Genomic DNA, 21,997 nt, shown 5'->3' on the forward strand with positions numbered 1-21,997 from the left:
AGGTATTTTATTTGTCTTGCTGCAATGGTACATGGGATCGTTTCCTTTATTTTTCTTTCTGATCTTTTCCTGTTAGCGTATAGGAATGCTGGTGTCATCTGTGTATTAATTTTGTTGTATCTTCCATCTTTACTGAATTCATTGATGAGGTCTCATAATTCCCTGGTAGCATCTTTATGATTTTCTATGTGTAGTATCATGTCATCTGCAAACGGGGACAGTTTTACTTCTTTTCCAGTTTGGATTCCTTTCATTTCTGACCACCTTGGCTAAGTCTTCTAAAGCTATGTTGAGTAGAAATGGTGACAATGGACACCCAGGTCTTTTTCCTGATACTAGAGGGAATGCTTTCAGTTTTCACCGTCAAGAATGATGTTAACTGTGAGTTTCCATATTTTTTTTTAATACATAAAGAATACAGTTTTTCTTGTAAACTCATGTTGAAGTTCAATACTGAATATTCTTTCCAACTGTTTTTAATGTTGGAAGTGTGACATTTTTCATGTGTGTATCCAGTGGCAAAGAGTACAGTGGACAAAGGGTTAAGTAGATTTATTTGTGTATAAAAGGATGAAAAATCTCCCCCCAGAACTCTGAGGGGTCTTGGGAAGGTTCACTAAGTGTTGTTGAATTTACTGTGTCAGCAGAATTCCACTTTTCCAAGGGGACGTGCTCCAGGGGTCTGAGTAGTTCAGAGCAGCTCGCAGAGCAGTTCTCACAGTGGAACCTGAGGGAGTGCTCTAAAATTGAGGAGGTTGCTGCTTCCTTAGGAGAGGGCCTGTCTGAGTGCACAGGCCTAGCAGGGCAGCTCAAAGTCCCAAGATGTAAGAATCGAATGTCTCTCAGGTGTTGAGACCACTTGCACCACCATCAGAGAGCCAGAGGTTGATTCCTCCTTTGGTATCTTTTCTGGGTTTTTACAGAATTTAAAACAAAGACTCCTATCTACTTCCCTACCAGAAAAAAATAGGAATGATAACACTAAAATACTTCTCAAATACCCATTTCAGAGCTAACTTGAGAAGTAGGTATAAAGAACACTTTGAAGCAGTAATGGATGAAATGGCAGCTTCGATACCTGCCATTTTCCCAAATGGACTGTTTACTCCCTGGAAGTAGTTTATATCCTGGAATGAACCTCAAGGTGAAACGATGTCATTTTTACTTGGTCTTGTTTGGGGTAAAAGATCAGATGTGTGACTGAAAAACTGAGACATTGTCTCGTGTTCCATAAAATTTCATTTTAACTCGCTTTTTTTTTTACAGTGGAACATCTTATACTAAAGGCAGCAGAATGCATGTAAAACATTATGAATGTGCCTCAACTTAATTAAATCTTCCTACATTTTAAATTCTCCTTACTGCTACATAGGTTTGGGAGAAGAAACAAGACAGTGATCTATACATAAATTGCCATATAGTAACATTAAACTTTATGTAAAGTTTTCACATTTATAATAAAAATTTGCAAGCCTAAGAATGTTAACACCAAGTCTTATGGAATAAAACAGTCACAAAAATGTGTACACCAAACACGATCAGTGAAACAAATGTTTTACTTACTAATATGAGAATGACAATTCTGGTAGGCATCTAGTCAGTCAGATTCAAACAAAATCTAGCAAACAAGTAGCTATCACCTTTCTCCATTCCTTCTGCAAGAATAAAATCAAAGAGACGTAACTGTTATTGTTACAAACAATACGATAATATTTTCTCCCATAATTGTGACAGGACAGGGATAATCAACAGTGCAGAAAGTATGTTTTTGGCATTTCTTAACATATAAAATTTATCCCATATTATTATAGTGGTATCTGTTTAATAATATTATGCATTTAAAATCTGGGTCACTTGTCTCTAATACGTTTCTGCATGACAGCATCTGAGAATGTGTGGAGACACAGCTGCTGCAAAGTCATTTAACCAAAAAAAAAAAAAACTGACTCCGATTTTACTCACATTTAAAAAATAAGATAACTAACAAATAAGGAGGGAAGGTGTAGGGCTAACTCAGTCACAGTCTAAAAATTCTGCCGTTCATGACTTTTGTCTCGGAGTTAGCAACAGTTTGACTGACATAAACTGGATCTGAGAAATCACCCTTGATCTAAACAGAAAGTGTTCTATATTTTCAATGATTTACCTCTCTGCATACACTTAAGCCATAGAAACCCCAGCAGGTTTCCTTCCTGTTGTGTATCTGTCACGAGAGGGCTTTGGTTATAAACTATTGGGGTTGATACACTTGCTTAGACTCGGTGAAACGGCACACAGAAGTTACAACAGGAGCGTTTTATTTCTGCTGCCCTGCCAAAGGGCCTTACAACGCAGAGAATTTAAAAGCAGGGAAACAAGTGCACACACAGTAACCTCACCATAAGTCCTTCTGTTCCTCAAGGTTTATAAAATAAATTTTCATCACCAGTTAATCAGAGTTCATCAGTCTACATCTGCAAAAAAAAAATTTTTCTGCCAAAATGTTTTGTTATCTGGACCCTTTCAGATGACCCACAACAGGGCTGAAGGAAAAGTTCACAGGAGGAAGAGAATGAGGGTCCTCAGAAGCAGGTCCGGGCTCCTGTGTAAATGCAGAAAAAGCTGCAGACCTAGTCTTCATTCAGTGATGATCCATCTTTTCCAACTTCCAGTTTATTGGTCCAGAGTCTCTTGGAGGTATGTTCCTTAGGAATCCAGGTAGGATGTGCGCTGTGTGTGTGGCGGCCCATGGTTGTGACTCAGTGTAGTCAAGTCGCGAGGCAGTGAGAGCTGGAACAGTTACGTAAACACCACCATTCATAGCACAGATGTGCCCGTGTGACGTGGGTAAAATCTCAGACAATCTCCCGCAGAGTCCAGGGCCGCAGTCCCAACAGGAGAGGGCTGCAGCCCACCCCTCCTCCAGCATGGAGGCACCGCTCTCTCTGCTACCGTGTGACCTGAAATGAATTTTAAAAGTTAGCATTCAGCACCCTAGACCCACCAAAGGGAATCCTTCCTCTTAACAGACCCAGAAGTCCCTGTCTGTGTCAGATGTGTACAATTTAATAGTCGGGCCCCTTTATCTGTAACCAACCTCTCCCAATCAGCTGTTGACATCAAATTCTTCTTTATATTTGTCTTCCTTTTAGGTTGCAGAGGAAAACACACCCAAAACATTCCACAACATGGTATTAGGCCCTAGTTCTGTACTTGTGGGGTTTATAAAAAATCCCAGCAGATTAGGTGCATTCATTGCTCATCAAGGTAACGCATGTGTGCTAAGACATGCTTTTATTAACGGGACTAAACTTTTGTCAGATGAGTGCTGATTTAAGTCCGTGTCTGTCACGATCAGAACTGCCTTCGCTATATTTTTAAGGAGCCACTAAGCGCAAGGTAGTTAACTTTTGTTTTCAAAAACAGATTATTTTATAAAACTACAATATTTTCTGAAAATGTGGTGGTGGTTTAGACGCTAAGTCGTGTCTGACTTTTTGCGACCCCATGGACTACAGCCCACCAGGCTCCTCTGTCCATGGGATTCTCCAGGCGATCTTCCCGATCCAGGAATCCAACCCGGGTCTCCTGCATTGCAGGCAGATTCTTTACCCACTGAGCTATGAGGGAAGCCCTTTCTGAAAATCTACATCCATTAAAAAATGTGTGGTTTCTTCCACTTATAAGCACCCAGGCTCACCATTACTTGGGATCTAAGAAAACAGGTCTGCAGTTTCTGTAGTTTGATTTCATCATGTAATAAATTGTACAAGTTAGATAATCAATACACCACCTGGGAATAAATAGAAGCATAATATGTTAACCCGTCTACACCGTCAGCATACTTTTAAAGTAAATTATATTCTCTGATCACATAGTCATCATGACTACTTGATAGTCATCATCCAATCAGGTATATATTCAAACTTCAGGTATGCTTTTAACTGACATAGTCCTTTATTTTTAACAAACATAGTCCTTTTGTTTGCTATATAGTATTCTCAGCACAAATAGTATTAAAACCCTTTCCTCATGAAACTCAGCTAAAATGGGGTAAATATAGTTTTTCTGTAGAACACCAAACAGTAAGATATTTTCAGTTTTGCAGGCCACACAGTCACTGTTGGATCTGCTCTACTCGGCTTTATACCACGAAAGCAGCCATAGGCAATACATAAACCAATGGGCATTGCTAGGTCCCAATAATATTGATTTTTGGATGTTCAAATTGAAATTCACAAAATTTTTGTGTTAAGAAATACATATTCCTTTTGGTTTTTACCCCAACCATTTTCTAAAAAAAGTACAACTCATTCTTTCTCTGCTGTTTTAATGACCTGTGAGCTAAGGACTGCATTTGGCTCGTAAGACATAGCTTGCTGATAGCTAGTCTAGAGGAGAAGGGCTGGACAAATAGGTAAATTAAAAATACAGCAAAAGGTGATATGGTCTATGGAGCCCAGGACTGGGGCAGGGAGGGGAGAAGGCTGCTATTTCACAGAGCCTTGTCGGGGAAGGAGGTACCTACAGAGAAACTTAACAGACAGAATGGAGCCCTGACTACTTGAGGGAAGACCTGTCCAGGGAGAGGGAAACGCAAGGATTTCGGCCTTTTTCTGAGGGAGGCACAGAGATGAGACAGGAAGTGTGGTTCCAGGCTGTCAACTCAGAGAGTTGGCACCACTTGGGCTGAACGGGTGAGAGGGGGAGCCAGAGGACTGTGACCAACACAGGATGTGCGAGAAAGGCGTCAAGGACAACTCTCGGGTCTTGGGCTTGTGCAGCCGGAGGAGGAAGCTGGTTATTTTCTGAGCAGGGAGGACTCTCTCTCTCAGCCTCAGGGTCCTCGTCTGCTAAATGAAAACCAGTAGCATCTACCGTCCTTAAGTTGTTGTGAGAGGGTGTGCTCGCTGCCTGTCGTGGGGTTAGTGCTCAAGAACAGTGACTGTTGTCATGGTAGGTCTTCCTGGAGCTTTCTTTCATGCATCTGTTTCAAACACAACCATCTTGCTAGTCAGCCAAGTAGCAGTCTACATCTAGGATGGAATTCTCAAAAGCATCTTATTTGAGGAAGCTCATTCTCCACACCCAACGCGTTTGGGAACCTTTCTGCACTGACGGTTGGATAAGGTACTTTCAGATTTAGCTGCTTTGAAAATTTTTGTCTTGCTGATTGTAGGTGGAAGGTGCATTGTTATCTTGGTGGATAAAAGGTTGCTATCGTGTCGATATTAGCTCCACCCTCATGTAACACTGTACCCCAAAGAGCTCAGGCTCTGGCTCTAGGGATCAGAGAAGGTAAGACTTCAGGATAAAAGAGTCACCTCGGCTCAACCTTGAAAGACAAGTAGGCTTGAGCAGTGGGAGGGGATGGAGAGGAAGGTGTGGACACACAGGCCTGTCTGGTGAGTGGCCGTGAAAGCCCATCCCAAGATGCTTATGTTCTGTATCTTCTAGCAGTTACAAAGGGGGATCCATTGATGGTTCCAGGGACTTCACTCTGGTGGAACAGAAAGCAGGTAGGGGTCTCAAAAACTGGGGGTATATTGTTTGCTCATCAGAATCTCTCTAAGAACATTTGTTTTTAAAGTATGGTTTTCTAAACCCCATCCCAGAACATCCTAGAATGAAGCTCAAAATAGTTGTGTTTTTAAAAAGTTCCCATGATGATTGTTCTACAGCCACTGGTGTCATCAAACAATTATAACATGGTGGTAGAGAGGACAAGGATGACCTATTGCAGAAGACCAAGAGCCAGGGAGAAAGGTACCAATTAGGGACCAGTGAGGAAGGTACCAGAGGAGTCGGTCACCTTAGATCCTGAGGGAGAGGGAGGTGTGGAAGAGAGTGTCTTATACCTCCTACCTCTAGCTTTTCCAGTATGAAATACTGCAAATGCTTGGATACTTAATAGAAACTCTGAAGAACAAAAGGGAGCAACGGAATCAGGTAGGATACTTACACACACCGTTACCGAAAGAACTACCCTACTGTATGAAGTAGTCTTTTTTCCAGCTTTAGCACCACTATGTGGGGCTATATAACTATCGTGGGGACGGCCCTGTGCATTTCAGGATGTTGAGCTGCATCTCTGGCCTCTAACGACAGAAGCCCACAGCAACCCCCTCCCCAGTGTGTGACAACTAAAAACGTCCTCAGACATTGCCAAACATCTCCTTGAGGGCAAAACTGTCCCTCTGTGGGAATCACCACTCTCAACACATACTTCTTTACTCTTAGAGGTCTTAAAATTAGGAACATGTAAAAATCTAAAACTTCCCAAACTTCAACGTGTGGTTTGCTTGTATTTGCAAACAACAAAAAAGCCCTTCAAACCATTGCCTGTGGCACTAAGAAGACACTGCACACTTTTAAGGAGCCTTAATACCGACAACTCAAATAGGGAGAAATGATTTAGCATGTTTAGCAATGCAGGAGACCCTGGTTTGATTCCTGGGTCGGGAAGTTCCGCTGGAGAAGGGATAGGCTACCCACTCCAGTATTCTTGGGCTTCTCTTGTGGCTAAAGAATCCGCCTGCAATGTACGAGACCTGGGTTCAATCAATCCCTGGATTGGGAAGACCCCCTGGAGAAGGGAAAGGCTACCCACTCCAGTATTCTGGCCTGGAGAATTCCATGGACTGTATAGTCCATGGGGTTGCGAAGAGTTGGACACAACTGAGCAACTTACACTTTTCTCTTTCAGGTAATAAAACTCAGAATTTAATTAAGGAAAATCAAGGCAGGATGTCAGAGAAGTTAGATTTCCCCCAACAAAGCAGTACCTACCTCCTCTCTGGGGATACTGAAAACAATACAAGCAGAATCAACTCAGTGTCTGCCTTCCTGGTTAGGGAGCTGTCCACTCTCATGTTCCTATCTTCATCTAAGACTATTCATATCTCAGGTTGACTGCTAACTTTGCTACATTCGCATTTCAGTGGAAAAGAAAATTTGGACCTAGATGCCTGAGAGTAGCTAATCTTTTTCTTTTAGTCCTTCTGTTTTGATGCTGCCATGCATGGACTGTTAACGAAAACAGAAACTATTTTGCTATATAGTTAATAATACCCCCTTGAGACAGGTAAGTGTTCTACCTTTATGGGACTGTGGTCTCACCTAGGGTGTGAGGTCCAGTGTCAATTTTAAGACACAGCTTTTGTGAGCTCGAAGCCAGTCACCACTCCACAAATGAATTTACTCTCTGTGCATAAGCTCCATAAAAGACATAAACTGTTTTATATAGTTCAAGTCACACTGACTTGGATTACTAAAGGAAACAAAGTTTTATGACTCCAAGATTATTCTCCAATGCTGTATCACAAAAAAGGAAAAGTAGCTATGTATCATGAGGGCTGGGGGAACTGTATTATGCTTCTGCAGCTCTTCACGGCGCTAAATGAAATATCACTGCCATTGAGGATTCGCTAGAGCAAACTCCTAGTCCCAGCACATAGAGGTACAACACCCCTCCAGGCCCACTTCATGCAAATAGCCTCGCTAACTGAACGGAAACAGCAGGGAGCTCCTCAAGCAAGCGGCTCCTGAGATGCATTCTGTCCCAGGACATAGCTGCCTGGTGCTCAGTCTCTTATTTTATATTTCTGTGTTAAGAGTCAATACAAGTATAATCTTGCAAAACGTTATTTCTTCATCTACAAGAAACGTGAAGAAAGGAAAGGTTTATGGTTGACGGATTTAAGACCCTAGCTCCTTGGCCACTGCAAGATCTGGATTTCAGAAGAGGTAAGGGAAGAGGGGCTGATGGGGGCCCACGGGAAAGGACAGTGGAATTATCTTAAGGCAGGACTTGCTTACCAGGCACACTTGGGTTTACCGAGATCGAAAGTTTATGGGAGTGGGTTAGAAGAGGAGCTGATAAAAATGATGGCAGTGTTGGAAATAGTGCTGCAGTGACCACTGGGGGTGCACGTGTCTTTTAGAATTATGGTTTTCTTAGGGTATAACACAGGGAGCTCAGCGTGGGGCTCTGTGATGACCTAGAAGGTGGGGGGTGGGAAAGAGGTGATAGATGTACACATAAGGCTGATTCACTTTGTTGTGCAGCAGAAAATAACACAAAATTGTAAAGCAATTTTAAATGATGGCAGTTATTAACTTCCTTCCTCAACCAGCCACCTCCATGAACTTCTACTGCCCTGGATAAAAAAGCATAGATCAGGTCATTTAATCTAGTGATCATGGTATCACTAACAAGGACAGCTTAGTTGATAATTGTAATTAATGTTAAAATGGTCTTGATTTTGGAATTATTTTACCTACATAATAAAGAATAAATCAGACAACTTACTAGACTATTAATCTGAGATAGAATAAATATCAGCTAAAATTTACATGTAAAGTTTATTTTTAAATCTTGTTTTACAATAGTATGTTTTAGACTTAATCTTTTATTAATGAATCATTTAAATATTTATAAGATCTTATTTATTATAATACCTGATGTGCACGCATAGGAGAACTCACCTGTTCTAGCCTTCAGTGGCTGAAGATGACTGAGAACTTGAGAGATTCAAAACACTCATAAAGGGGAAAAATGTAACCAAGGTGGGAAACTATTGAAGAGAGATTATATCTCCTTGGGGGGAGGGGGGGCCAAAGCTGGCGCAGCAACCAGGACTAGAGAGTTATTCCGTTCCAGTGTGTGTAGCTCATTAGCATCCTTGACTCACCTGTTTTATGAATTTTTGTACAAGAAACAGTGCAGAGATATTCAGCCAGCTCTGGAGCTACTGGGTGAGCGACCAGCAAGGGGCCCTGACTTCACCGCTCTCCTCCCAGACAGGAAGCAGACAGTATGAAGCAAGTAAGGGGAGCAATGCGTGTGAACTATAACCATTTTACATGATGTGCTCAGAGATTCAGGGGATGTGACTCCTATCAGTGAAGGGTTCCCTGAAGAATGGTTTCTTTCTAGAGAAGAATGGCAGAAAGCGCCTTCCTTTGCAGCTGGAAAAGCACCACAGGAAGAAGCACTAACCGAGGCTGAGATGGTTGGAGCAGAAAGAATGAGGGTAGGTACCCTGCGGAGTTCTTTAGTGAGGGCCACACAAGCAGAGGTGAGCTAAGGAACACAGAGAAGCCACTCAGAGATTCGGGGGTGGACTAGCTGAGCAGATCTGCAATTCACAAAACTGACTCCATTCAATGGAGAACAGGCAGAAAGGGAAGCAAGAGTGGATGTGAGGAAGCAACCTCGGTCATCCAGACACAGCGGAGACCACCCGGGGGTGGTAACTATGGTGATGCAGAAAGGTAGGGGGGTGGGGAGTACCAGTCCCTAAGCCAAAGGAAGAGAGTGGACAGCAGGAGAGGAGAAAGAAGTTCAGTTTCTGGCTCGAGAACTGGGTGTAGAAAATGGAGTGTTTCAGAGACACAACGAGAACGAGGATGAATGGGGAGGAAACACGACTTACAAGGCTTGAATTGGAGTCTTCAGCCAATTCAGCCAGAGTAAATCTCCTCCGAGGTGGCAGGTATTCTATTTCAGTGAGTCCCCAGGATGTGTGGTCTTGCCACGCTGGTTTGATGCACGGGACTGTCAACTCTGAAACCTTTACTTTAAATCGGCCCGTGAAGGAGCTCAAATGAATTCAGGAGCCCTGCTTAAGATAAGGGATCCCTCCACCAGTCATGACTCCATAAATCTGAAATGGAGGCTGATGCTGAGAAACGGGCTTTTCACAGGGCCCGAGTCGTAGAGGGGCATGGCGTGGGCAATGCTTTACCAACATAACGTAACCCTCCCTCTTGGCGGCAGGATGAAATGAAGGGGGCAGGTTACAGGAGGCCGAGGCTGTGAGGTACAGCCGTGTTCTGTCTATACTTGCCTTGGTAGTTTTGACTTTGTTGCCGCTGCTACAGGACCAGCCTGAGTAATCGGGCAGCACTCGGCAGTCCTCTCCTTCCAAACAAGGGTCCATGTGACACCACCATTTCTGAATCACAATGGAAGCTGGAAGACAAAGGCCATGTAACATTTGTGACGCCGTTTCTTCCCTCCAAATACAGGCAACGTAAAGCTCAATGCAGGTTGGTACACTGGCTTCCAAGACTGAGTATGGGTGTCACCATAAGTAAAGAATCCAACCACCCATATATTTAACAGAAAAATACTCTTTCTTTTTTATGCAGTTGGCTAACTGATTATGATGTAGGAAGTAAGGTCTCAAACTGTGCAGCCTTCTTTAATTTCTTCACCTGTACAATGGGGAGAGAAATAGAGCCTCCCCAAAGGATGGCAAGAGGATACAGCCGATCTGTGTAGAAGTCCTGGCTGACTTGGCACCAGTTGACTGTGTTGTCAGGAAATGTTAACTGTCATTGTGTCAAGACTGGGAACAGACAATAGTTTCATCCCAGAAGGTGCTCATCTCTCCATGCCATTCCAGCTAGGTGAGTAACCCCCTGAGTCAGCTGGGCCCCAGGTTAAGAGGGGGAGCACTGGTAACCCTTCACAAGCCCACATTCTCGGCCAGTTAGCCGGCTTACCTGTGACTTCGCTTCACCTCACTGTGCCCACAGCAGGCGGCCAATACAGTAATTCATGCTGGAAGCCCATGAATCAGAAACTAGCACCCCAGTTCTCTGAGTTTGCAGGTAAAGATGGTGATAGGTTTTTTAAGGGGACCCCCACGCAGTAGGCTGGTAGAGGACAAAGCTGGGGGTGGTGTGTATGGATTGGGGGTGGAAGTAGATTAACCTTTCAGTGTTGTTTAAACAGTAACAGGTTGCTTTTTTAAAAAATACCCCAATGGATTCTACCACTGCCTCAGAACTCTGAAAGTCAAGTTCAAGAAAAAGCAGGCATTACACAAGCCTAGCTTGGAGGAATCTGGACCACCACCATAAAGTAAGTGACACAACTTTATGACTTCCCAGTGCATATAAAAGTTAGGTTTACACTACCCTGTAGTCTATTAAGGGTGCAATGACACTGTATCTATTTTTTAAAAAAGCAAATCCTCAATGTATATATACCTTAATTAAAAAAATATTTTACTGCTCAAAATTGCTAACCATCATCTGAGCCTTTAGTGAGTCATATTCTTTTTCGCTGATAGAGGCTTTGAAGCATTGCAAAAACTGCCAAACTGTGAGACAAATACACAAAGTGAGCAAAGGCAGTTGGAAATCTGGTGCTGATAGACTCACTCAATGCGGGGTCGCCTCAGACCTTCAATTTGTCAAAACGCAGGATCTGTGAAGTACAATAAAATGAGGCATGACTAAATCCTAACAGTTACTTTGTCGTGAATGCAGGACACCTTAAAAATGAAGGGAAGACTCTTAGTAATTTCAAATTCATTACAATTCTAAGGTTAACAGTGGTTACCTTTTTCCTGCGTTATTTACAGGAGAGAAATCTGAGGTCCAGTGGTGAGAAGCAACCTGCCCAAAGTCCCTGTTTTTGCAAGTAGCCAAACGGCATTTCAGCAGAGGTGCCCGAGTGCTACGGAGTACATACCTCCTCCCCAGCAGAGGTCTCTACTAGAGGCAGCAACAACGGTAGGTAATAGAGCAAACGCGATGTGGCATGACAAGGGAACAGAGTGATTGCATTACTGGCTGAAGTGACGACTTACTGTACCTTCTCTGCATGCAGCCACCATGCCAGGTTCTGACCCAACACTGAGGTGTCACCCAGCAAGTCCCCTCCAAACCCAGAGTAGTACCTGAGTAAGGCAGATTTGTGGTCTAGAACAACCAACTGCTATTGAAATCAGAAGGTGCCAACACTGAGAAAGGCATAGCGCTAAATGGGTTATTTATTGTGTCAGACACTGAACTTGAGTGGAGGGACACAGTGGGGTCAAGTCTCGGAAAGTTGTATTTTTTTTCAGCCCCCAATATCACAACAGTTTCACCTTAAAATTGTACAGAGCTGGGTCATTTTGAAAGCACTTTTATGTACTGTTCTTCTTGTGATTGTCCCCAGAACCTTCAGAACCAAGACGAGGAGGCAGATGGTTCCAGATAAAACACCAGAGCTTTCCACACCATGAGTAGTATCTGAATCTAGACCCTGCCATCCATCAATCTTTCTGCTTACACCAGAGTTTAAGGTCATACTTGAGTAAGCGCTCCACAGAGTTGACCATATTCATAGTGCTGACTAGTCATTCCTTATTTTCTGAATGCCTTAGTCTGGTCCCAAGTAGGTATAAAGATCAGTAAGAAGGGGTTCCCAACCTTCAATTTAAAATACCATCTTCAGGACAGAAAAGTTATAGAAATGTTGACAGACTTCATTATATTTACACAGAGTTAACATTGAACATGAAATACTGTTCAGAAAAATCTTTCAAACTGTTCCACACACAAACTTTCTTCCACTCAGCAGTGGAGACCTGTGTACTCCCGGCAGGTATCAGAGCTCCATGGATGATTCGAAAGCAGCTCTGACAGGTGGCTAGAGACCTAAGTGAAGGTGAGAGGGACGGTGAGGGGTGGACATTCAGCTGAGAAGGGTGGTCAGGGAAACAAGCTTCAGGGGCTGTGGAGGACAAGTGAACACTTGGTTTTCTCAGCAGTAGGAAGCTCTGGAAAGCTTGTGACCTTCCCTCAGCCAGGAAACCTGTGTCCCTAGAAGATGAGAGATCATGCAGAACAAAAAGAAGTCTGAGAGAAAAGACCAGCTGAGGTGAAGTGAGACGTCCAGGAATAAACTCCCTTCAGAGCAGAGAAGTGCTAGTACCTCCTCACTGGATCATGGGGATCCAAGACAATGCTGATGACAAATCTAAGAAAGGGTCTTGAGGGGGAAAGATGATGGATGCAGGCATTCATCACAGACAAACAGGCCAATTCCTAACTACTGAATTGCCTAGTGTTTTGTTTAAGATTGAACTGTAATTTATTTAAATCAATAAAAGCAGCATATATTGATACCCTCAAGACCTTACGAAATCCTTTACCTCGATCCTTCCATTTAATTGGAAAACACAGAGAGGAATTTCTAAAGACAGATTCACAGCTGACTCCTGAAAACAGCAAAGCTGTCCTGGAATGTAAAACACTGCTACTTGTAAAAAAAAAAGAAACCCTGTTCGTATTTGATAGAACACAAAGAGGGAGGGGGTCCCCTAAGTACACGCTGTATCCAGGAGAAAGGTTTCTGTGAAAGACTTAATCCCCAGTGTTCTTTCAGAAAACAGACAGAGTAAGGGCCACCCCGGTAGCCAAAATACAAGTTTCAAATTCCTTTAGGAGTTAAGCATTGAGGAAAGAACTCCCAGTGAAGGGGAAAACCAGGCGGGGGGTTGACCTAACAGAGAAGAGAGTATTGAACAGCTTGCCAGTGTCAGCTTGGAGTGCACAATGGGTGGGGCTGTAAGCTGAGACAAAGGACTCAGAACTAGGATTCTATTAAAATAACTCTTGAGAACATCTGCCCACTTAGCTGAGTCTTGTCTCCGCAGGAAAATAAGTTTGTAGGAGGAATACATTTTTTTTCCTCCCTGTTACCAAGTACTGTAATATACTTCAAATGAGAACGTTATCTTGTCACTTCTATTTTTAAAATGAAATTCTTTAAAAAGCCCCATGCCTTCCTGACTTAGGAAAACACAAAATATCCCTATCTCCAAGCTGCCGAGCTGTAACAAATTTCTGGTTTTATGCAGGAAAGGAAATTTTCAAAAAGACAGTGATGCTCCCGTTTTATGGTAGCAGCGAGTACTTCCTGTATGTTCTCTTTTGGGGGACAGTGTGACAAGGTGGCTACGTAGCTAGGTAAAGCTGATGTACTGTCTTTTTCTCTGTTGTATAAAATAGATGGATGTTTTTGGTTTCTTGCCCTTGTTCCAAATAAATATTACTCAATACATACTCTGTTTTCTTTAATACATAATTATTTAGATAAGCCCACCTTCAAGTAAGACTAAAAGGCTCACTTCTCTATATCTGGTCTCTCCTTTGTTGATTTGTTTTGATTGTTTTTACAAAGCGTTAAGGCTTTTCTAAAGAAAAGTGTGTTTCTACCCTGACACTATGGACAGAAAGGTTTAAGAATACATCTTCCCCAGGATATGTATCCCCTGGAAAATGGAAACAGTTACTGGAAACAAGTCACAAGAACATCAAAACAAGAAGAGGCTTTGATGTATTTCATCTTTAGCTATTTTGCTCTTACCTGTGTTCTTTCAAGACACCTGACATGTTCCTTAAATATTAAGCCACTGATTAACTTTTAAGAGAGGTAGGTGGAAAACCTTGCCAATAGATATTGCTTGATATTCAAGAAAGGAAGCTATTAGAAGCTGACCCAGGTAACATACATAAAAGCAGTAGCTGGAGGACTATGATTTTTTTGTTTTTTAAGGAATCTTTTACTTGTTCACACATTTCCCCTATGACCCAGTATTGTTATTTCCACAGAGTATGAAGTGAGGCTGTGGATGAAGATACACACTCCTCCTCTGTGATCTAAGATGCATCTAAATGCCACCCCACACAGCAGAGACCCTGAAGGCCGGGCTTCTCGAGCTTGGCACTCCTGACATTTGGAGCCATCTAATCCTTCACCTCAGGGGTACAGCCTATGCATGTGAAGATATTCAGCAGCACGACCCTGTCCCCCAGCATAAAGACCAAAAGCATCTCCAGACATTGTCACATGTTCCCAAGCTGGAGAAAACCACCTGTGGTTGAGCAACAATGGTCTCCCGTCACCTACAGTTATGATCAGACGTCCTCAGCCCAGAATGAGAGGCTTTGCTAGTTCATCAAAGCTTTGCCGGGTGAAAACACAACTCACTCTAAGTAAGTATCATGTCACCTCTAGTCCCCGTCTCCCTTCTTCCCCCAAAGGTAATTCCACAAGTCTAACATCTGCATGTTTCTCTGTCCCCTACAGACACACACATCCTGGGTTCACCATGACACCTATGCTGACAATCCATCTGACCTGTCAAATTCAGAAAGCACATTTTTCCTTCTGAGAAATCTCAGGGTATTTGATATGAACTTCGCTCACAGCATTTCCTACCTTTCTTATTGGCAGAGCCTGCTTCACCCACTCTCCTTGAATACAAATTCCCAGACGGCAGGCAGGAAGTCCGAAAATTTGATTTGCTCTCAGACCTTTACTATCACAGGCCCTGTGTACACCTTCAGCTTTGCCTTCTACCATTTCTGAGCCAGACAAGCTGCTTCCACTTCCCAAGGTTGCCCCCGCTCATCCTCGGCTGCCCTACACCCCTGCCCCTCCTCCTGCTGCATAGCAAAGTCGGCCCCAGGGCTTCGCATGGGTACCACCCCCACCCTTTCTCTACTTTCTCCAAGAGTCCTTCACTTACTAGACTTTAATTATCTCTCTTGCTTATTATTAGCAAACTCTGGGTTGAAAACAGGACCTCCAGCATCTAGGACTTGCCAGGCACAAAAGAGCTGAATTAAAACTAGATAAATGCACACACATATCCTCCCGACTTTCAAAGTGCTTTAGTAAAGGATACTTCATTGTCACTTAGCTGACCAACACCGAGAAAAACTCAGAAAACTGCTTCATCGTTCGGGTGGTATGATGAGAACACAGCTACTGACGAAACCGTGTGAACTCAATCTTAAAGACAGACCCCACATCACCACACAATCCACAAAGCCACAAAAGATGTCTTCAGGACACGCAGTAACTCTTATCCTTAACTAAGCAAAGTCTGACATCTCAGAAAAGGCATTGGGACATCACTGAAAGAAAGAAAGAAAAAAACGCCTTTGGAAAGTAACTGTCTTCTAGTCCTAGGCTTTTGTCTTATTAAGCTTTTATAAACCTGATATTTAGAGAGCATTCAGTTTGACAAAATAGGCTTCATTGAACTACTCATTTATCTCATTTTATCATAAAACAATCCAGCATTCTCTCTATCGGGCTATATTTTGATAAATGTGTAGAATACAGTTCCTACCACAAAACAACCTTGTCTATGCCAGTAGAAGATGCAAAAAGGAAGAATGCTTAAGAGCTAAATTGTTTGTTTCAGGATCCAAGTAATCATAGCTTCAGTCAAATAATTCCTCATCCCTTCTCCCAAATCCCAAATGAGTATTACAGACACATTTCAATAATTCAGGGGGATTTTGTAAGTTAATTATAACAAAAAAAAGCTTGATGGGAGGAAAAAAGAGCTATTTTTAACTACTAAAAGGTGTGATTTCCCAGAAAAGCAACAAAAAAACACTAGATAAGTATCTGTGATATGGATTAACAAAAATTCATAAAGATAGTCCAATGTCTGTACCAAAATTAATGCCCCTCTTCTCGCCTTTAATTTAAATGTAAATTCAAGTAAATTTTATATTTTACATCCTCTCTATCCTTATTGACAAATAAGATAAAAGGAAGGTATCAGCAGACACTAGGTCTCCCCACATGCCAGTTAGCAGCATGATATTGCATAATTATTATGGGATAAAGATTAAGCAGGTAAAGCTAAAAAAGCCCGACTCAAAACATATTCAAATAAGGAAAAGAAGATCAGAGAACATATGAGACCACACACACATCCTAACTAGTCTAAAGTACAACTTCCAACACCGCCTCCATGACTTTGAGCCAGTGAACACTGACCGAACACCCACTATTTGCCAGGCAGTGCAGGGGACACAGATACGAAGACACACAATCCTCTCTCTCGGGGTTTTGGGATGCCCTGGCCTCCAAATGTTACACTAAACTTACACAATGGCATAAAGCTGATCCTGCACTTGCCCAACACAGACGCTTCAGGTCCCACGTTCCCACTTAAATATACACTCGCCGCCTCTGGAATGCTCAGGAGGAGGTGCACGTGCTTAGCGGCTCCCGATCACACTGGACACATACATGATGCCACTCAGCAATGGAGCTACTTGCAGCATCACAGAAAGTTCTACTGCGCAGATTCCGCGCGGAGACCAGACAATTGGTCTCCCATCACTCACTGATCTCCCCACCAAGGCCCTCATGTAGCCTGTGAGCATGTTTTCTTTGCCACAGATGGAACCAAAATGCCTTTCAGTAGAAGAACAGCTAAATAAATGACAACCTGCCCATATGAAGGAATGTTGGGGAGCAATTAAAAAGAAAACAGGTCATCAGGCCCTAGCACACAACCTAGTTCTAACAGGAATCCTGCCTCCTGACTTACGAATCACCACTGGGATGTCCATTTGTGTAATACCCATTCCTACCAAGATCAACCACGTTTTCTACAGACCTGTTTTAAATACACAAGTATATATATTGACCAAACAGAGAGATGTAGTTACCCAGAGTAGAGGCCAAAAAGGATTTTCCCACATAGCAAATGTAAAACAAGCTAGTTTATGGTAAGGTATTAGCATTTCCTTTACTAAGAGACACATGCTCCTCCGAACTACTACCTTATCTGTACTGTCCAGGCCCCAATAAAAGTGCTTTCAGAATTGTAACATGATTTAGACATACAAGATTTTTATATTCAAATATTCCAAACCAGACAGAGTATGAACACAGTTTATGTAATCATTCATGACTTCCTGTAGAAGTGTGAAATCTGCAGAGGTCATGTTTGGTCTGGAGAAAATGGCAGAGTAGGAAGAAACCGTCCTGTCCAAACAGGCAGGCCGGGCACAGGCGCGGGGCAGTCAGAACCCACAGCCCTGGTGCGGGACCCAGGGCGGGAGAGACGGCACGACCGGGAAGCCCGCAGCCCCGGAGCGGGGGGCCCGGCCCAGGGGCCCCGCACCAGGAAGGTGAGTCCTTAGAACGGCCTTGAAAACCAGCGGGACTCACGGCGAGGAGAGCTGGGGGAGCGCAGACAACGGACACTCCGCTCTTGAAGGATTCACACACACTCATTCAAGTCCCAGGACAGAGGCAGCAGCTTGGAAAGTGCTCCTGTTACACGGGAAGGAAATTCCTTCCTACGTTTAGAACCAGAGAGGCGAGCCTCTGGTATACCTCCAGGGACAGAAGCGCTGACAGGGACTGTTTTCTTGCACCTTCTTCTCCCCTCGCTGGCCCAGCGCTGCTGTGGGGCATTTCTGCAGCTCCGTCTCCCGCGCGAGCACCGTGCCCTGCGCCGCCGCGGGTCCCTCCCGAGGAGATCCACCCCTACCCGGTGGGCACCTCAGCTCCCCGGCGCCCCTGCAAGCCAGCTCCCACTCGGGGAACGACGCACAACCGCCCTCTCACAAAGTCGTAATCAAGCCTCACAGCCAATGGGCCCAGAGACGGGTTCTATCCATCAGGACGAGCCATAAGCAGTCCTGGCCAACCCACGCAACCAGCCAGCCGGGGCGTCAGCCCTGCCCACCAGGGTGTCTGCAGCAGCAGAGACTCAGCCCTAAAAGGACGGTGCACGCGGCCCACGCCGGTGATTGCGGTGTCTGGGGGTGCAGGTAAGGGGGAAGACATAATGGGACCTGCGCCCTAGCACAGTCCTCTCATCTACAAGCCTGGAGCACTTTTCTCCAGGGCTCTGGTCGCCGGAAGAACCGGGGTGGGGCATGGAGAAGTGCTGCCGCCTTGTGGACATTTGCTGTATTAGCAACTTTAAACCCAGTGTTTCTGGCACTCCGTATTTACAAGGTTTGTGGGGCTGGAAAGCACACCTGGTCTCAAGAAGTGTCCTGGGGTAGGTAATCGAAAAAGAATTCAAAACATGGGGGACTTTCACGAAGGCAATTTCAAGAGGTAAATTTAACACACCTTTTTTTTTTTTTTAAAGCACATGAAAAGATGCTCCACATGGCTCATTATTACAGAACTGAAATCAAAATGACAACAAGGTATCACCTCCCACTAGTCAGGATGACCAAGGTCAAAAATCTACAAATAATAAATGCCAGAGAAAGCATGGAGAAGAGGGAACCCTTCTATGCACTCATTTCGGGAATGAAAATTGGTAACAGCCACGATGGAAAACAGTATGGCAGTTCCTTCATAAACAAAAGAAGTACCATATGACCACTCCTAGGCCCATATGGAAAGAAAAACCATAACTGGAATTGGCACATGTTCACTGCAGCATTGCTGGCAAAACCCAAGGGATGGAAGCAATGAGACTCTCCATCCAGAGATGAACAGATAAAGAAGATGTGGGACATATATACTGTGGAATATTCCTCAGCAATGAAACAGAATGAAAAAAGGCCTATTCCAGCAACATGGGTAGATCTGGATATGATCATCCTAAGTGAAGGAAGTCAGACCGGGAATGACAAAGTAGCAATGGTATCACTGATGCCTGCAACCTCAAAATCGATACACATGTGCTCATTTGCAAAACAGAAACAGACTCATAGACTTAAAAAACAAAGGGGAAAGGTGGGTGGGAAGAAAGCATAAATTAGAAGGTTGAAATTAACATATATATAGTAATATATTTAAACTAGAAAATCAACCAGGACCTACTGTATAGCAGATGGAACTCCACTCAACACACTGCAGTAAGATGTATGGGAAAAGAATCTGAAGAAGAAGAATTGATATATGCATGTGTATAACTGAATCAGTTTGATATATACTGAAAAGAAACACAACATTGTATACCAATGTTATTCCAACATAAAACAAAATTAAAAAGATAAATGCCAACGATATAGGCCGTGGACCCCTGGCCTGGTGTCACATCCTTGGAGCCTGAGGCACCCTGGGTCCCAAGGCTGGACTGGAGCTGGGGAGGATGTGCCAGTCAATAAGCCCCCTTAAACCTGAAGGGCCTGGTCCCTGTGGATGGGACCCCGATCTGCACATCCAGATGCGCCCTCCTACAGCTCAAGCAAACCCAGTGCTCTCAAACGATGGTGACCCTTTTGGCCAGGGTCTTAAAGAAGTCCCCTGTCCTCCAACAATCCCAGAGGTGGGGTTCCCACCAGCAGCCTCCTTCCTCGCAGTCCTCTCACCTAAGGACCACAGCACACTCAGCATCACAGTTAGGGGACAGCTTGGGATTTGTGTGGGGAGTGCAGCGTAAGGGGGAAGAAGTCCTGAGACAACTCATTTTCTCTGGGGCTCTGCTTGCCTGAGGCACCCGTGGGGCCAGAGAAAGTGCTGCCGCCTTGTGGACTTTGCCTGTAACAACAACTTGGAAACCAGGACTTGGGACACTTGAAATTCACTATTCGCGGATGTAAAGGACACCTGCCCTCAAGTAATGTCCTAAGAATAGGCAACTGAAAAAGAATTTACAAGGCAGACCTTCAAGAAGCCAATTTCAAGAGGTCAATTTAACATACCTTTTTTTTTAAGCACATGGAAAGATGCTCCACGTGGCTCATCATTAGAGAACTGCAAATCAAAACCACAATGAGGTATCACCCTTTATCGGTCACAATGGCTATTATCATAAAGTCTACAAACAATAGATGCCAGAGAGCACATGGAGAAAGGGAACCTCCCCATTCTGTTGTTTTGGAGTGTAAATGGGTAATAGTCACAATGAAGAACAGTATGGAGGTTTCTTAAAAAAATAAAAACAGAGCTACCAAACAATCTAGTAATTCCACCCTTGGACCTATAGGCAGAGAAAAACTGGAAAAGATGCTTGCAGGCCAACATTGACTGCAGCACTATTTACAATAGCCACGGTGGGGAAGCAGCCAGGATGTCCATGGACAGATGGATGACAGAGAAGATGCAGCACAAAGTTACAGTGGGATGTGACTCAGCCATAAAAACAGGATGAAATAAGGCCACTGCCAGCAACATAGATGGATCTATGTTCATATGGTCACAGAGATGACCATACTAAGTGAAGGAAGTCAGAGAACGACAAATAGCCTACAAGATCACTCATGGGTAGAATCTAAGAATCAATGCAAATGAACTCATTTGCAAAGGAAAACCAGTGACCCATACCTTAGAAAACAAACTTAGTGTTACCAAACAGAAAAGGTGGGGCGGAGGGAGGGATAAATTAGGAGGCTGGGATGAACATACACCCATTAACATACATAAAAAAGTTAATCAACGAGGACCTACTGTACAGTACAGGGAACTCGATAGAACACTGTAATAACCTAAATAGGAAAACAATCCAAAGAAGAATAGATACACATGTATGTATCACTGAATCAAGCTGCTGTACACTCAAACGCAAGATTATAAATCAACTATATTCCAATAGAAAATAGAAATTAAAAAATTTTTTAAATGCCATCAACATTCCCCTCAGACCTCAGGTACCTGGCCTGGTGTCACATCCCTGAAGCCTGAGCTGCCTTGGATCCCAAGGCTAGATTGGGGTGGAGCTGAGGGACCTGGGGAGGGATGTGACAGCAAATGAACCCCCCTTAAACCTGGCATGCCTGGTCCCCTGCGGAAAGTGAAAGTGTTAGGTGCTCAGTCAGTCGTATCTGACTCTTTGTGACCAATGGACTGTAGCCCGTCAGGCTCCCCTGTCCATGGGTTTCTCCAGGCAAGAATACTGGAGTGGATTGCCATGGCCTCTTCCAGGAGCTCTTCCAAACCCAGGGATCGAACCCAGGTCTCCAGCATTGCAGGCAGATTCTTTACCGTCTTAGCCAGCAGGGAAGCTCTGTGGATAGGACCCCAATCTCCAGATCCAGGCGGGCCCTCCTACAGCTCAACCAAACCTAGTACACCCAGAGAACAATGGACCCTCTGGGCTGGAAGAGCTCTAAAAAGTCACCTGGTCTCCAAGTCTCCCAGTGCTGGGGTTCCCACCAGCTATCTGCTTCCTCAGAGTCCCCCATCTAACGAGGACAGCACCCTCGGCATCACAGTTCTGACAGGGCTCAGGATCTGTCTGGGTGGTGGAGGGCAGCGGGGGAAGAAGTCATGAGACGAGCCCCGGCACAGCGTACTCTACAATCTACAAGCCAGGAACACGACTTTCCCTGGGTTCTGTTTGCCCAAGAAACTGCCTGGAGCATCAGGAAGTGCTGCCAGGAATCCCCTGGGGGCACAGCAGATAGGAATCCGCCTGCCAGTGCAGTGGACGCGAGTCTGAGCCCTGGTCTGGGAAGATCCCACATGTCGTGGAGCAAATGGGCCCGGGCGCCACAGCTA

At 44.1% G+C, this 21,997-nt stretch overlaps 1 protein-coding gene and 1 long non-coding RNA gene across 17 annotated transcripts in view; one reads left to right on the forward strand and one right to left on the reverse strand.

Annotated features, from left to right (window-relative positions):
* Positions 1-1,828: 1,828 nt before the first annotated feature.
* The window catches only part of TAFA4 (TAFA chemokine like family member 4), a 202,496-nt gene continuing 182,327 nt past the window's right edge, over positions 1,829-21,997 (reverse strand). For all 8 annotated transcript variants that reach the window (XM_043442882.1, XM_043442883.1, XM_043442881.1 and 5 more), the window contains 2 exons: positions 9,831-9,955; positions 1,829-2,939 (listed from right to left, as the gene is read on the reverse strand). In XM_043442882.1, the coding sequence (XP_043298817.1) occupies positions 2,928-2,939; positions 9,831-9,955 (137 nt within the window). In that variant the 3' untranslated portion in view covers positions 1,829-2,927. The remainder of the gene's footprint in view (positions 2,940-9,830; positions 9,956-21,997) is intronic.
* Positions 2,573-19,999, forward strand: LOC122424740. Of its 9 annotated transcripts, XR_006264507.1 has the most exons (11): positions 2,573-2,676; positions 7,642-7,725; positions 8,697-8,806; positions 8,918-9,014; positions 9,865-10,032; positions 10,135-10,395; positions 10,724-10,852; positions 11,358-11,508; positions 11,939-12,430; positions 14,380-14,763; positions 14,858-18,640. It is a non-coding gene; the product is annotated as an uncharacterized LOC122424740 (long non-coding RNA). The 9 variants fall into 9 exon arrangements; XR_006264508.1 differs by lacking the exons at positions 2,573-2,676; positions 7,642-7,725 and adding an exon at positions 12,531-13,734 and having other exon boundaries at positions 7,732-8,806; XR_006264509.1 differs by lacking the exons at positions 2,573-2,676; positions 7,642-7,725 and adding an exon at positions 13,626-13,734 and having other exon boundaries at positions 7,732-8,806.

This window comes from Cervus canadensis, chromosome 22 (genome assembly GCF_019320065.1).
Source record: "Cervus canadensis isolate Bull #8, Minnesota chromosome 22, ASM1932006v1, whole genome shotgun sequence".
Lineage (NCBI taxonomy): Eukaryota > Metazoa > Chordata > Mammalia > Artiodactyla > Cervidae > Cervus > Cervus canadensis.